This window comes from Camelus bactrianus, chromosome 2 (genome assembly GCF_048773025.1).
Source record: "Camelus bactrianus isolate YW-2024 breed Bactrian camel chromosome 2, ASM4877302v1, whole genome shotgun sequence".
Taxonomy (NCBI): domain Eukaryota; kingdom Metazoa; phylum Chordata; class Mammalia; order Artiodactyla; family Camelidae; genus Camelus; species Camelus bactrianus.
Window position 1 is genome coordinate 50229605 of NC_133540.1, and position 14206 is coordinate 50243810.

At 42.4% G+C, this 14206-nt stretch overlaps 1 protein-coding gene across 1 annotated transcript in view; it reads left to right on the forward strand.

Moving 5' to 3' along the window:
• The first annotated feature begins 5452 nt into the window (after positions 1 to 5452).
• Positions 5453 to 14206, forward strand: part of ANXA5 (annexin A5) — a 28369-nt gene continuing 19615 nt past the window's right edge. Inside the window, exons 1-2 of the mRNA XM_010952591.3 lie at positions 5453 to 5604; positions 5782 to 5830. Coding sequence (XP_010950893.1) covers positions 5822 to 5830 — 9 coding nt within the window. The 5' untranslated portion in view covers positions 5453 to 5604; positions 5782 to 5821. The remainder of the gene's footprint in view (positions 5605 to 5781; positions 5831 to 14206) is intronic.

Consider the following 14206-nt stretch of genomic DNA (forward strand, 5'->3'; position numbering starts at 1 on the left):
GGAGAGAGAAGAAACGAGCTGGAGAAAGGATGAATGGTAGGCTGGGCGAAAAAAGAGAGGCTAGAGGTCTGGGTGAAGTCAGAGAGGAATAGCAGATGTGGTAGGAATGACCACACAGAAGACAGGAGGAAGCCATCAGGGGTGGGAATTAGACAGTAAGATTTTAGAGGAGGAACCGTGCAGAGAATGGCGGTGTCCAGGGGGTGAGAGGGTGAGTGTTACGCACTTTCCTTCACCTTCCTTCAGAAGGTGGGGCCGCTTCATCTCCCTTCTCAGGCAAGATCTCTCCTGTCAGTTTTCTTCTTCCCTGAGCCCTCATTCCCATCTCATCCAAATAATAAGATTGCATAAAGGGGAAAAAATCAGCACTGTCCTTCCATCCATCACATGCCTTGTTCCCTGTTAGGCTGACTTCTGGGAAGGACACCTCCCCGCCACATACACACCCATCCTGCAGAGGCTTTCCCTGTAAAAGCCTACTTCCTACTCTCTTACCTCTTACCCTAAAGTTAACAGAGTTCTGCTGTATCATTTCATTTAATCTGCTAGACCAAGTGCTGTAATTGGACAGCTTCTGTGTATCTTTTTTTTTTTAAATCACCGTATCCTCAGTGCCTATGATAGGGTTTGCCACAGAATAAAGTTGTTGAATGAATGAAGAAAAACTTCAGATAAAGAAATCAATGCTTAGAGGACCATAAACTGGCCCCAGGAGTGGGAGTGGGTTAGGGCCGGGTGGGGGCAAGTGCTGAGAAGTTGGCTTTGATCCGTAAAGTCTGCTGCAGTGGAGGGGTGGATTCACAGGGACTTAATTTTGGCTTTTGAGTGGGATGGGTGGGGACTGAATCATCAGCATGGAAGAAATGAGGGTGGGGTTTAGTGGTGAGAGTTTTTGGAAGGAGAAAGATGAGAAATTGAAACCAGTCTTCCTGTTATTTTTAAGCATTAAACAAGTGAGCTCATCTAATCCTAACCACTGCTCCAAATTAGGAAAAATCAAATCATTGTCAAAGGTCACACACTAGTACGATCATAAGACAAAAGTTTATCCACCCAGAGACGAGTCCTCTCCAGAATTCAGAATCCCTGTCTGAGAATACATCTATTCCCCTGGCAAAATTCTCCTTCAGGGTTTCCTTTTAACTTTTTTTTGTGTCTTCATCATTCTGAATATCAGTGGATTGCAGTTAATAACCCACACCACAGTGGATTCATTCATCCATCCACTCAGACATTCAAAACATTTAATGAGCTACTACAAAGTGCTGGGCATTGGGCTGCGTGTTTGAGATTCAGCAATAAACAAGGGAGACAGGATGCTTGTTGTTTTATAAGCAGGCTGAGTATTTTTATTGTTTCCTTTTACTAATAGCTCTGAAGATCTTAATCAAGCTTAACAATTCTGCCTGAAAGTTTCCTATGAGAATCTTTTTTGCCTAATTGTTTACCCAAGACCTACATTCCAGTCTTCTACGAGGGAAGTTGATTTACTTTTTACTGGATAAATTCAAATACTGTTTGAGTTAAAAACAGTGGAAGGACATTTAAAGCTAAAAATCTCCTAAGGAGTCTCTGCTTTTAATTTCCAGTGAGCATGTGGATCTCAATACGGGGAGATTAAAGGGTCTCCTAATAATTTCACACTGTTGGTTCAGGATGAGGTTTGGAAAATTAATCTGGACCTATTTTCCCTAAGGACATTACACCCTTTAAATCTGAAGTTCAAGGTTGGGGAGCCACTAGAATGCTGGTTACATTCCAGTATCACTTCCCGGAGGTAGAAGTGATGGTGGAGCTGGAAGGGGCAGGATCTGCAGAGGGATGCAGCCTCACCTCCACTGCTCACCCTGGGACGCTCAGGGATGGACGAGACGAGGTGGGTGGTGGGTGGCTTGGATTAAATTCCAAGTGGTGCTTCTGGACTTTTTGGCCCCATCAGATGCAAACCGTGGGGGCCTGTGTATGGAGAGGAGTGTGGGGGGTGGGAGTCTCATGTAGCTGTACTTGATAGGGGCCACTGATGGAAGAGTCTGGCTGAGGAAGGATAGGAGGGCACCAGGAAGCATCCGGTTGGCCCCAGAGATTTGGACCCTGCCAGGTCTGAGAGACTGGCTGGTCATAGGACAGGTCCTGCTGCAGTAGAGCAGTGGGACCATCAGAGATTAATTTCGTCTTTAATGTCAGAGTGGGGGCTGAATCATCAGGCTAGGAGCTGAGAATGGTAGTGAGAATTTTTCAAAGGAGGAACAACTATGGAGGAATGGAACTAATCTTCTTATAACTGTTAGGCATTTTTATAAATTACCTTAATCTTTAATTTCCTGTAATTCACTTAAAAATTATTTATTTTCCCTCAGTGGAGGGACTGGGGATTGAACCCAGGACCTCATACAAGCCAAGCATGTGCTTTACCACTGAGCTATACCCCCAACCCTGTAATTCGCTTTCTTGTGTTCTTCCCTTCTTCTTTAAGTAATCATGATTTATAACAACTATATCAAATGAAATTAATTTTAAAAGGCTAGTTGAAAATTTTATATTCTAAAAAACAAGACTCCAATTCTTCTAAAATTAAGGAAAAGTTGTACTTACATAGCCTATTACTCATTTTTTCTCTCTATGGATCAGTATAGTTAAGGGAAACAGTGAATACATGATGAAAATGTTGGATCTGAGAAATGTAGAAACTGCAACACAAACTGCAACTGTAGAACTGATGACCTGTGTAGAATAAACTGCTAGTTTCTGAATGATCCAAATTATTGAGGGAAAGAGGGAGATCAGGAAAATCTCAAGTTTACAAATAAACTGAGATTCAAAAATGTGTTAATATATCAGTTATCTGACATTTGGTATATTTCTTCAATGAGAAGAGAGTTTTAGGTAGGGTTGAAACCTGATTATCTCATCAGAAAATTGCTGAAATCCATTATTTGTACCCAAGAACAGTACAGCAAACAAGCCAAAATTAATATGAAATACTTAAAATGAACACAACTAAAGACAACACACTGAGTAAGAAGGGTTTTAATTTTAAATTCAAGAAAGAGAAAGTTTAGGGGGAGGGTACAGCTCAGTGGTAGAGTGCATGCTTAGCATTCACGAGATTCTGGGTTCAATCCCTAGTACCTCCATTAAAACAAACAAACAAACAATCAAACCTGATTACCTCCCCCCCAAAATAAAAAACAAGAAACGTTTAATTAAGAGGATTAAAGAGTTAACTGGAGAATCCGCTGGAGAGTTTGAGGATGACTTTAGGACACTGAACAGGGACTTTTGGGATGGAAGAGAGACACGTTTTACCATAATATTTATAACAGTCAGTAGTTTAAAAAAGTCACTTGTTCAAAACCCATCAGTTAAATATACCATTCAAAGCTGAGTCTTTAAGTGGCTGTTTCTCTTTCCATTCCAGCCATTTTAGAAATTCAATTCAGACACACACAAAGGCACTTTCCTTCTTTCAGTTTCACTGTTCACTTAACCAGATCACACTTTCTCCTCTCTACTGCCTGATAAAATATCCTCCCTCGAAGCCTAGTTCAAGTGACGCATCAATTTTTAAAATCCCTTGACAAGATATTAGCTGTACCCCTGAAACCAACTGCACTTTGATTGCATTTTATACATCTGTTTAGGATTTACAGTTTGTCTCCCATTTTAGTATTTGTATTCATGCTCCTTCTATAATACAAAGCAGTAGACTTGTGTAGGCCTTCTCCACAGGTGCTCAGGAAACAGCTGTCAAATACAATTAAATTGTAACAATTCAGATTTCTCCTCAAGTCTTCTCAGAAACGCCTTCAGACCAACGTTGGAAAATAGGGTTCCTCTCACCCCGACTCCCTAGCTCCCCTTTATTTTCTTTACAGAAAAGTTCATACTGGACACAATAGATATTTGTTTATTGTCTGTCTCCACCAGAACGTAAGACCTGTGAGGTCATACTTTTACTGCATTATCCTATCCCCAGCGCCTAGAGTAGGAGCTGAATAAATCGAAGTACCTGGAAGTGAAAGAAATACTAACTGGGGGATATCAAGACACCAAGTCTAATAATCCATTGATTCTATCACTATTTAGCTGCAGGACCCAGAGCAAGTCATTAACCCATGATGGGCTTCATTTTCCTATAAAATCAACAGTATTGTTAAATATCGGATCACTGCGGTCTGAGGTAATTCCTCTGAGAGTAGAAAAGGAGAAAGATAAGGAAGGAAAGGAGTTCAAGAGGATGTGTTGAGGGAAAGAATGCTCCAGGCCACACTGATGGCACTACTCTTGGAGAAGGGCAGCGAGAAAATGAAAAGCGTTAAGTGAGGAGAAAAAAATTACAGAGGAAAGGGCTGCCTACAGACACCCGTGCCTGCCAAGAATGTTCTGGGAGAGGTGCTGAAAGTGGGGAGCATGAGGCTGTGGAGGGAGAGAGAGGGAGAGGTTGAGGGAGGGAGACAGAGAGAGACTGTGTGAGAGAGGGTGTGTGTGTGTATGTGTGTGGCTCTATACTCCGCAATTTTGCCTTTATTTCCAGCCAACAACCATTCTGCAGCGACTGTCAGGGCCTGATTAAGCATGTGGCTCACACGTGAAAGTAATTGAGAAGTTCTATCTATACAAAGAACAACATTAGTTACACATTTAATTTATGACAAACCTCTTCTTTATTCCCCAAGGCAGACTAGATGATCTGTTACCCTGAATCGCCACAGCACTTTGCTATTCTCATCTTAGAATATCTTACTAGGTCTAGAGTTGCAAGCTTCTGTCCTCTGGCCTCCTTGCTCCTGCCCCGTGCCTCCCCTCCCCAACACATAAGTCTGAGAAGGACACTGTCTTTCTGTCTGTGCGTTCTCTGCACCAGCCTAGGACAATATGCTGGTAGTGTCTGTCTCTCTCACATAATCATATATTTTATGTTTAACTAATACTAGGGCATGGTTCAAATTAGTTATTTAAAAGTTCTAGGGTGGTTTTGCGAACAGAAACTGATCGCAGGCAGAAGTTCTGAAACTTCCCAATTAAGCTACCAAAGACCGTACATGGAAGAGGTTACCTAGGAAGCAACCATAGACACTAAACAAAAGAAAACAAAACAAAAAACTTAAAAATAAATTTGTAAACTGGCCCTCAAAGCTTCACGGTTTGCCTAGATCCTGGTCAAAGACATGCTGTCCTCACTACAGCGAGTGTCCCGTCTTTAAAAAACACTCCCATGCACCGCTATGCCCGAGCACCGGGTGAGGCCCCCATTCCTGCGGCCACGAAAGGGAGGGAGGCCTCAACGACCCCAAGCCTAGAGTCCTGGACAGTTCCCCAGCCCTTCCAGGGCCCCCGGGACCCCTAAAGCCAGGCGAGGAGAGCGGCCCCCCTCTGGGTTCCAACGCATCTGCGGCCCAGCCCTACACAGGCGGAGAAGACTCGGGCGAGCCGCGCCCCACGCAGGCGCACTGAGGCCGGGGCGGGGCGGGGCGGGGTCGGCGGTGTTTCCGCTGCTCCGAGCCGCCTGTTAGCAGTTGCTCGGAGTCTTCTCCGCCCGCATCCTTTCCTGCTCGGCTTGTCGCTGCCCCGCGCTCCGCCGCTCTCCGGGAGGTTCGGGTCTGGGTGAGTGAGCGCTCGCCTAGTCCGTGGAGGGGAGCGGGGGCGTCGGGCTGCGCGGGCGCTCTGCGGGGAGCGGTCCCGGGAGCTGCGGAGCGGGCGGGTCTGTGGAGCGCGGAGGTGCTGTCTGGGCGCCGCTGCGGGGAGGTCTCATTCACTGAAGCCGCGGTCTTTATCTTGCAGTCCTGCATCAAGTCACCTTTTCCTGACCTGAGCAGTCGCCATGGCACAGGTAAGGCCGTGCGCCCCCGAGCAGCGCTTGCATTGACCAACTTTGTAAGCTGCTCAGGAGTTCTAGCAGTTGTCGGAAAGCCAAAAAAGTTTAGGAGTAAACTGAATCTGCCTTCGGGAGATGTCTTAACACCTTTCTTGTTTCCCCTTTGCTCCCCCCAACCTCTTTTCCTGCTTCTTCCCTCGGAGGGTCCACCGGAACCTGCTCCCACCAGGGCGCAGCCGCCGGTGACGTGGCCGGAGTTTTGCGCACTCCCTGTTCGTGAGTGAATGTGTAAAAGGAGGCCCTCCCCCAAATCCAAAGAGTCGCTAAAATTAGATCCAGAGCAAGTACAGCTCATTGTGGTCATGTGAAGAGAACGCATTACCCACCCCCACCTTTTCTTATTTGAAAAAATAAAGGAAGCCCTTTTTCCTGGCTTCCCTTTTTTTTCTCGCAAAGTTTCCTGTATTTTAATACTAGGTATTGGCTTTTTCCAGTAGAGCTCTAGGGGAGATTTTTCCAGTTGCTCAACTCGGTTTTACTGAAAGAAACTGTTCGTCTTCGGCAGTGAATTTTTTTTTCCTCCAGTGCAAAAGATTAAGAAGAGCTGCTTTTAGGTAACGAGCTCGTGGAACGAGTTCTGAATTGAATTTGCCTTGGGACTGTTTCAGAACTTGTTTACCCAATATTGGCTGTCTTTGCTGTTCTTAACATTTATCAAAAATATAGGGAAGAGAAAAGCAATTTATATAGCACTCGTTAAAAATTGACCGTGTTATGCAATCTTTTGTGAATAAAGTATCAGTGCTTAAGACACTCCACCCCAAAACTAATTTTAGAGACGTCATCCATCTAACTGGCTTATCAGAGTCCAGAAACTTTTTTTTAAACAAGTGTTTTAACTGCTCAAACAATGCCCTGTCTTATTTACAGTTCACTTTTTGAAAAAAATCAGATTGATTTATCAAAATAGAATAAGGTTTCATGGTTCTTTCCAAGAGAAAATGGGAGGATTAAGAGGAGTTGGTAACTTTATTAAATTTTTACAGTGCTTCCATTCTTTCTTTCTCTTTAGCACTTAAGGAATATAACAGTAAACCAATTTTCATATTACATAAAGTGGAGACTTTGGTTTAGATTCTTCCCCATAAAGGATACTTTTATATGGAATTAACTTTCCTTCACCAGGAATTACTTTTCCTATCTTGATATGCTGGTGGTGATGTAAATGATGATTTAGCACGCATCAGAGAATTGTTCTCATTATCCTAGCTCATTTGGCTGTTTCTCTTATCTCTTACCCAGTGATTTATGAAGTTTTTCAATCAGTTCTTTTAATTATGTAGACTCTTTACCCAAGATAGTATCAGTAATCACATTTTCCCAAATGTGAGCATTAATAAATTCAGAGTGAAAATAGTGTGAAAGCCCTTATATATACAAAACCTGGAGAATGTGGCTTGTATTATAGAGTTATGTATATGACCTCTATCACAGTATAACCAGGACTGTTTTCTATCCAAGTCACAGATTTTAGTTATCATGAAAGTGACAAGTAATGTTAAGAAAGATCCGGTGTTGAATTTTGCAGTACCTTTGTTGTTAGTTATCCTTGGAAACCATGGAAATAAAACATTTTGTTAAAATATTTAATATTAAGATGGAGTTTTGTTGGCTTTAGTCTTAACATTTGATGGTGGGCAGAATGCCCACATTATGGAATTGGACTTTTACTGTCTAAAATTTCCTTGGGATCCCAGTATCATTATTGGAAAGCTGAAGTCCTTCAGTGTTAGGTTTCAAATGGTTTCCATGGTAGTACCTTTTGTTGACCTGTGGGTATGGGAACCAGAGACCTCCACTCTGTGGCTCTCTGTAGAGTAATGGGGTCAGATGCCTGAGTCTTAGAGTTTTGCGTTTTGGCAATATAAAATGTATTGTAAAATATTAATGTCTCTTATTTACTGAAAAATTAGAAGGAAGCCTCCTCCAACAGTGGTTCTTCATATTTATGAACTAAATCTTCCATGCTGGTGGTTTTCTCTTTTTACTTAACATTGGAACTACCCCACCTATAACAGTCTTTAAGATATCCAGGAGTCAGTTATCGTATACATAGATCACAGGCATGACTGTCTTGTTAAGAATTTGACAGGAGAGCATTGATCGGTCTTCACTGATAGATACATTGAAGTTTTTTTTAATGTAATTATATTATTAGGGATATTTTACGCTTTTGTGCATATCTGTGTTAATATATTTATTATATAAGTAAGTTATAAATTATTATGGTTAATGTAATTCATATCAATGCCATTTTTTTAGTTTAATTTTAGCCTAATGATGTCAGTGTAGCGGGCAAAGCTGTGGCACATATTGGAAACTACGTAAAAAATGACTTAAATGATCCTGTTGGGCAAATACATTCGGAGTTGGAGGCATTTATGGGTAACCACCACTTGAGCTCTGCCTTCTCTTTCTGATCCTAATCCTCATCCGTCAGTATTGAGATAGGTGGGATTTAACCAGTTGACTATGGAGAGAAGTAGTCTAACGTGAGGCTTCCCAGACTCTTTCAAGAACACACTGGCTAACTGTATGTTCTCCATGATATACAAGAAAAATATAAATTATAAATGTACCTGCTTATAAACAATTCCTAGACAGTATTTACTTTTATATGCTTGAAACTATTCATTTGAATGCTTTAATATTTATCTGGTTTGAAACTACAACATCCATGTTATTTTAGCATAAAGTTTGCTAAATGAGTAATAAATTATCATTATTGGATCGGTAACACAATCTACTATGTTAAATTTGGGTGCAAGCTAATTCAAGATATTTACTAAGGAATGGCCAGAGTGCTATTAAAATTGCCTGCATTGTCTATAGTACATATTTTTGAATACTTTCATCCAACAGTCAACTTCTGATTATATAAATGTGGATTTTTCATTAGATTTTAGGGTCATTTCTTTAATCTGACTTATCACATATTGGGTTGGATTTCTTAAATTGGGTCCTGACTTATTTCTTTCCTATTGCTGAACTTGCTCACACAGGTTTATTTTATTTTTTTTAAATCTCACTGCTTAGCTAGAGCCAAATTATTTCGTAGATATTCTAATTTATTTAAGTACTTAAGGTTACATTGTGTACTGTGTTCTTTGGTTCGGAAAGATCAAGAGTTGGCTATATTTCCTAGATGAATGATCCATTTAATATATTTTAATTCAGTTTAAGGCTTTTATATCTTTCCTTTAAGATAATGAAACTTTAAAAAGTTATACTTTGGGCAGTTGGAACTTAGTTTTATTTATAATATTGTTTGTAAAGAGTTAACGTATTCAGGGTCGCAGGACTGTCATGAAGCAAAAGCAGGCTACATAATTTTTTGCTAGAAACTTCACGAATATCAGAGTTATCAGTCTGATACATACTTAAACTGTACAAGATTTGATTAGAAATTTTTTTGGTTGGTTTGAAATCATTACACTATGATCATTTACAAGGGCCCTGTGCAGAGCAAGCAGGTTGAATGTAAATAAGTACATTTGAGATGAGGTTTATGCCAGAGGACGTGCCCGGGTGTCACGTGCATCTTTTCTTCAGGTCTGTCACTTTAAGGTCAGACCTCTCCGTATTGAATGATTCCCTCGGGGGTTCTGAGATCAGGTTACCTGTTTACCAGTGGCCTGTGCTGCTTTGGGTTAGTTTCTCCCAGTTTCTGATTCCTTTGACTGGTCTTCATTTTGGATGCTGAGAAAGAACTAAATTCGAATCTGCTTGGCTGCTTTGCAAGCCACTGAGCAGTTCATTGGCGTTCAGTTAACTTTAATTCTCTTGTCTTGACCTAGTGCCCCTTGGACACAGGTGGCAGCCAGTTAGAGGTGGCAATCTGGTTTTCTTCTTTCAATGATTTAGAAGTTTATTATTCTAAAACTTCACAAATTATCAGTTAATATTTTTACAAAAATTAGGGCTCCTAAGACCTTGGCTTTAAGTGTTTTTTGGACCGACCCTTTCAGTTTAGTGGTTTGTATAATGTGTAAACCTATAAGCCATTGATTAGTTGGAAGGAATGCATATTCCAGTTGGTGTCATTTCTTTGGACACCAGTTCCTAACTGTGCTCTTTACTTTTCATTCATGCATGCATTCATGACTGTATGAAACTTGAGTTCCTACTGTGTGCCAGGTATTGTTAGTTATGAAAAATAAAAAGGCAAATGGAACTAAGTTTTATTGGTATAACAGATGCATTGCCGACTCCTTTGTATGCATTGTTTAGTGGTCATAATCCAGTTTTGGAAATAAGTAATACTATTTCAGTTTCACAGAAAAGGAAATTGAGATTACTTAGCTGGCACTAGTCACATGGGACAAAGGAGGAAAGGCATGATATGTAGAGGCAGCAACAGCGAAAGCACATGCTCGGGGTGTAAAGGAGTCTGGCCTGGCCGGGAGCTGCAGGCAGCGTGGCACTGCTGGGGTAAAGCTGCAGTCAGTGGGGAGATGGGGCCCTGCCTTGGAAAGGGGTGCCAGAGAGGCAGACTGGAGCCAGAGCTGAAGAATACGAGCCATTTTGTAGGTAATGTCGAGCTACCACAGAGTGGTAAGTTGGGGTGTGCCGTGGTCAGATTGATATTTCACAAAGATCGCCCTGGGGCCAGTGTGTTGTTGTGTTTCTGGGGGCTGCAGAGGTGGGGTGGTGAAGCAGGGGAAGAAGAGGGAAGCTAGATATTGGAAGAACACTTAGGAATCTGTGGCTGTAATCCTAGTGAAATCTTAAGGGCTTAAACCAGGCAGTAGCTGGGACTTCAGAGAGGAGGGCACTGTAGGAGACTGGGCAGATTGGATGCATGAATAGGATGGGAGTTGGGGGTGAAGGGCCAGATTGAGGTCAAGATGACTGACTTGCTTGATGGTGTGGTTGGTTGTGTTTTTCTTTGAGGAAGGAATGTGGGGGAAAAACAGTGGATTTGCTGAATTTGAGTTTTATAAACACTTAGGTGGTGCTGTCTAATACACAACAGAGTGTATAGCATCTTTAAATCCTCTTTCATCTCTGTAGGTCATCCATTTGTTTATATATTATTCATCTCTTCCTACAATTGAAAAGACTGGAGGCTGACTTATTTCCTACCTTTGTCTAGGACCAGCCATGTTCATTAGATTTCTGCCCCTTGTGTAGATGCAAAAGGAGGTAAAGTTGTGAACCCACACACACTATTCTCTAATGTGAGAAACCTATAAACTTGATTGAAGCATTGATATGAATGAATTGGTTAGTGATAGAGCTTTTCTTGTGCTGTGTGCACAGTGGCCAGTTGAACCACTGGGAATATCCCCCCCCCCCCCCCCATCATGTGTATTCAGCAGAGATCGGTGTGTTTGCCCGAGTTAACCAATTCAGAGGTATCACCGTTATGCAAAAGCAGTTAATTAAACTTTCCATTGTATTGGTAATTGCCAAGGGAAGGCATTCTTGTACTAGCTGGGAGGTAGCCAGAGGAGCATTAATGAAACACAACAAAAGCCTGAGTCATATTGACAACCTTGGTTTTGTTAAGTTTCTAAAGACTTCTTTTCTACCACTGTGTGCACTACTTGAACTGTTTTATAGTGATGCTTTTTTTCCTTACATCTGAGTTTAAGAGAGAAGTCAAAGGTAGTAGGATACTCAGACAGAATGGAAAAAATGCTAAAATAAGGAGGAGCATGAAAGGGAAAGGAAGTTATGGGAAACTTAACAATAGTTATAGACCAATTTAAATTTAAGGCTTTGAACTGTGGGCTCGATAGTTTGATGGTCTCGAGCAACGGTAAAGATGCAGGTGTGAGTTCTTATTTCTGAGCCCTGATTGTATGTGTTTGTACCCCTCAGTCCTCTGGGAGGTTCTAGTGTTTCCTGGTCTTTAATTTACTGTGCACCTCAAGTCATAATCCTGTCACCCTGGCTTTTCCCCCCTTCTTGCTCATCTCATTTCTTTCTTAGTACAGTGATTTTTCAGTTTTTTTCCTTGCTCATCAGGGGACCCATTATCACAGGAAATATTAGTGGGCCTGTACTGTGTCCCTCACATAAGACCTGAACTACTGTGCCTGGAGAGAGGAGGGAGGACTCTGCCCTTGGCCTTCGTCCTCCCCACCTTCCTTGAGGGCCTCCAAAAGCTTTTTGCAAAACCTGAGCCTCAGAAGAACCACACACAGAAATCCTTGTGTAGCTGCTCAGCCCCAGTGGTCTGCTTCACGATGCCTGGCTTCTGCTTCGCGGCACCGAGGGGTATTTAGGTGTCGATTTCATTGAACTGAAGGCAGATTTAAAGAGGATTTAGTTCTCCTCTGTGCCTTCAGGAAAGCTTCAGTTTAGAATGTTTCAGACTAGGTGAACGTTTTCTCGTCTTTCAATTTAGAGTATTGTTTCTGTGTTATTTTCCTGTGCTTCTAAATTCTGTGTCTAGAAAAGCAACCCTCCACTTGTGTTTTGGCTTAATTTTATTCATTTTATCTTGGCATACCTAGTCTTTGAAGGTAAAGAACTTTTTCACTTAGAGCAAACAAACAGAAAAAGCCAAAGAAAATTACAGAGCTAGGAGAATTGAAGTTGAGAGTTAAAAGAGTGAATTACATGTTTTGGCCATGTATTGTCTGAGTATATGTAATAATTCCCTTAGTACAGCGTTGGTGGCAGGGGCCCAGGGTAGTTGAGGATGAACTGAGGATGGGTGAAGGGAACAGTAGCTACTTAGGACTGGAATTAACCTGGGGAAGGTGCACCCACTGAACTTGAGGCTAGTGGGAATGACAGGAAGCAGGGACGTCCTCTTGTGAGTCCTGCAGGATCCCCTTTGTCCAGTGTGGACAGTTTTGTGAGGGCGGGTTCTGCCCTCGTGAGTCACGTCCTGTGATTCACATCTGGTCCCTTACTACGGCTACGTGGCTTTGCTAGCTTTCATGATGACTCTAATCACATGGAATGTAGCGAGAGTATTTCCCAATTTCTAGAAAGCTCTCAAAAATACAGCCAGCAGGTATGTCTTCTTCGTGTTAGGAGCTGAGACTCTGAGGATACCTCTTTTTTTTCCCGTGGTTCACTACGCTTCCTTCAGGCTCGGGGGTCAGATGTCCCTTCTTTTTACGACAAATCCCTCCTGTCTCCTCTGTTCTTAACCTCTTCCCTGTTTTTAACTTCTCTATCTGCTAGCCACTTCTTCAGAGTCATAAACTGGATAAGGTATTTTTTAAAGTGTCTTTCTGAAAAGGATTTAAAAAAAAAGTCATTTGTAAAATAGGAGTTCACAGAGATGCTCTGCCTCCCAGTTCACCCTTCAGTGTCCTCCAGTCAGGCTTTTACCACCACCAAGGACCTCCTAGTTACAACTCCAGTGGGCCCCTTTTCATCGTCCCTCTCACTTGACTTCCCTGTGGTTTGGACACTGGCTTTTCTTCCTTTTCTCTTAGAACATTTCTTCTCCTTTGACTTCCATGCTGTCACCTTCTTTGGATTTTCCCTTTGCCTTTGGGAGGCTGTGGAGCATCATAGTTAAGAGCCCACAGTCCCATAGCCTGTGTTCAAGTCCCGGCTCTGCTACTTGTCTTGCTTGCTGGTCATTGGGTGATTCACCAAACCTTTCTACGACAGTGTGTCTTTTCATCTGTAAAATGCGGTTTCACTGAGAAGATCCACATGAAGCCCTGAGTATGGTGCCTGGCTCGTTGTTGCCCTCAGCTGATGTTAGTTGCCATTCTGTTTGTAGGTGACCTTCCCTTCTTCTCCAACTCTTCTTCCCACCCCATCAATATTGCCTTCATGAGCCTCCTCGCAGGACTCCAGTTTTGCCCTGGTAACAGACAATCCTGCTTCTCTTCCAGTACGTGGAGAAATGCAAAACCAGCCTTCCTTTCCCTATCAGAAAAAGGAGTCATCCTAAAAGGTTCCCTTCTGCCTTAGCCCTGTCTGTTCGTCTGTCTTTTTCTTTCCATTTCCACTGCTCCTGACTTAGATCAGGTCTTTTTTTTACCTTCTTTTTATATTTACTAGTTTTTAAAACAGGCTTCCTGTCTCCACAGATGCACAGTCCCTCCCGTTGTCCCTACTGCTGCCCTAGTCATGTGACTGCAGGGTCAACATTGTTCCTCCCTGCTTAGGCGCTCTCCAAGGGCTTCCCGCCGCCTTTGGGCTGACAGCTGCTCTTCTTAGCAGGGCTTCCAGCCTGTGCTTGCCCCCCACTGTGACCTTTCCCTTGTTTGCTTTTCTGACCGACCTTACTGCTTGTTCCAGCCTGTTGAAATGCTTAACCCTTTGTCCAAAGTACAGCAAAGTTTCATTCTCCCACATTTTCCTGTGTGTTGAAATACCTGCTTGCCCTTCTCTGCTTTCCCGAACCTG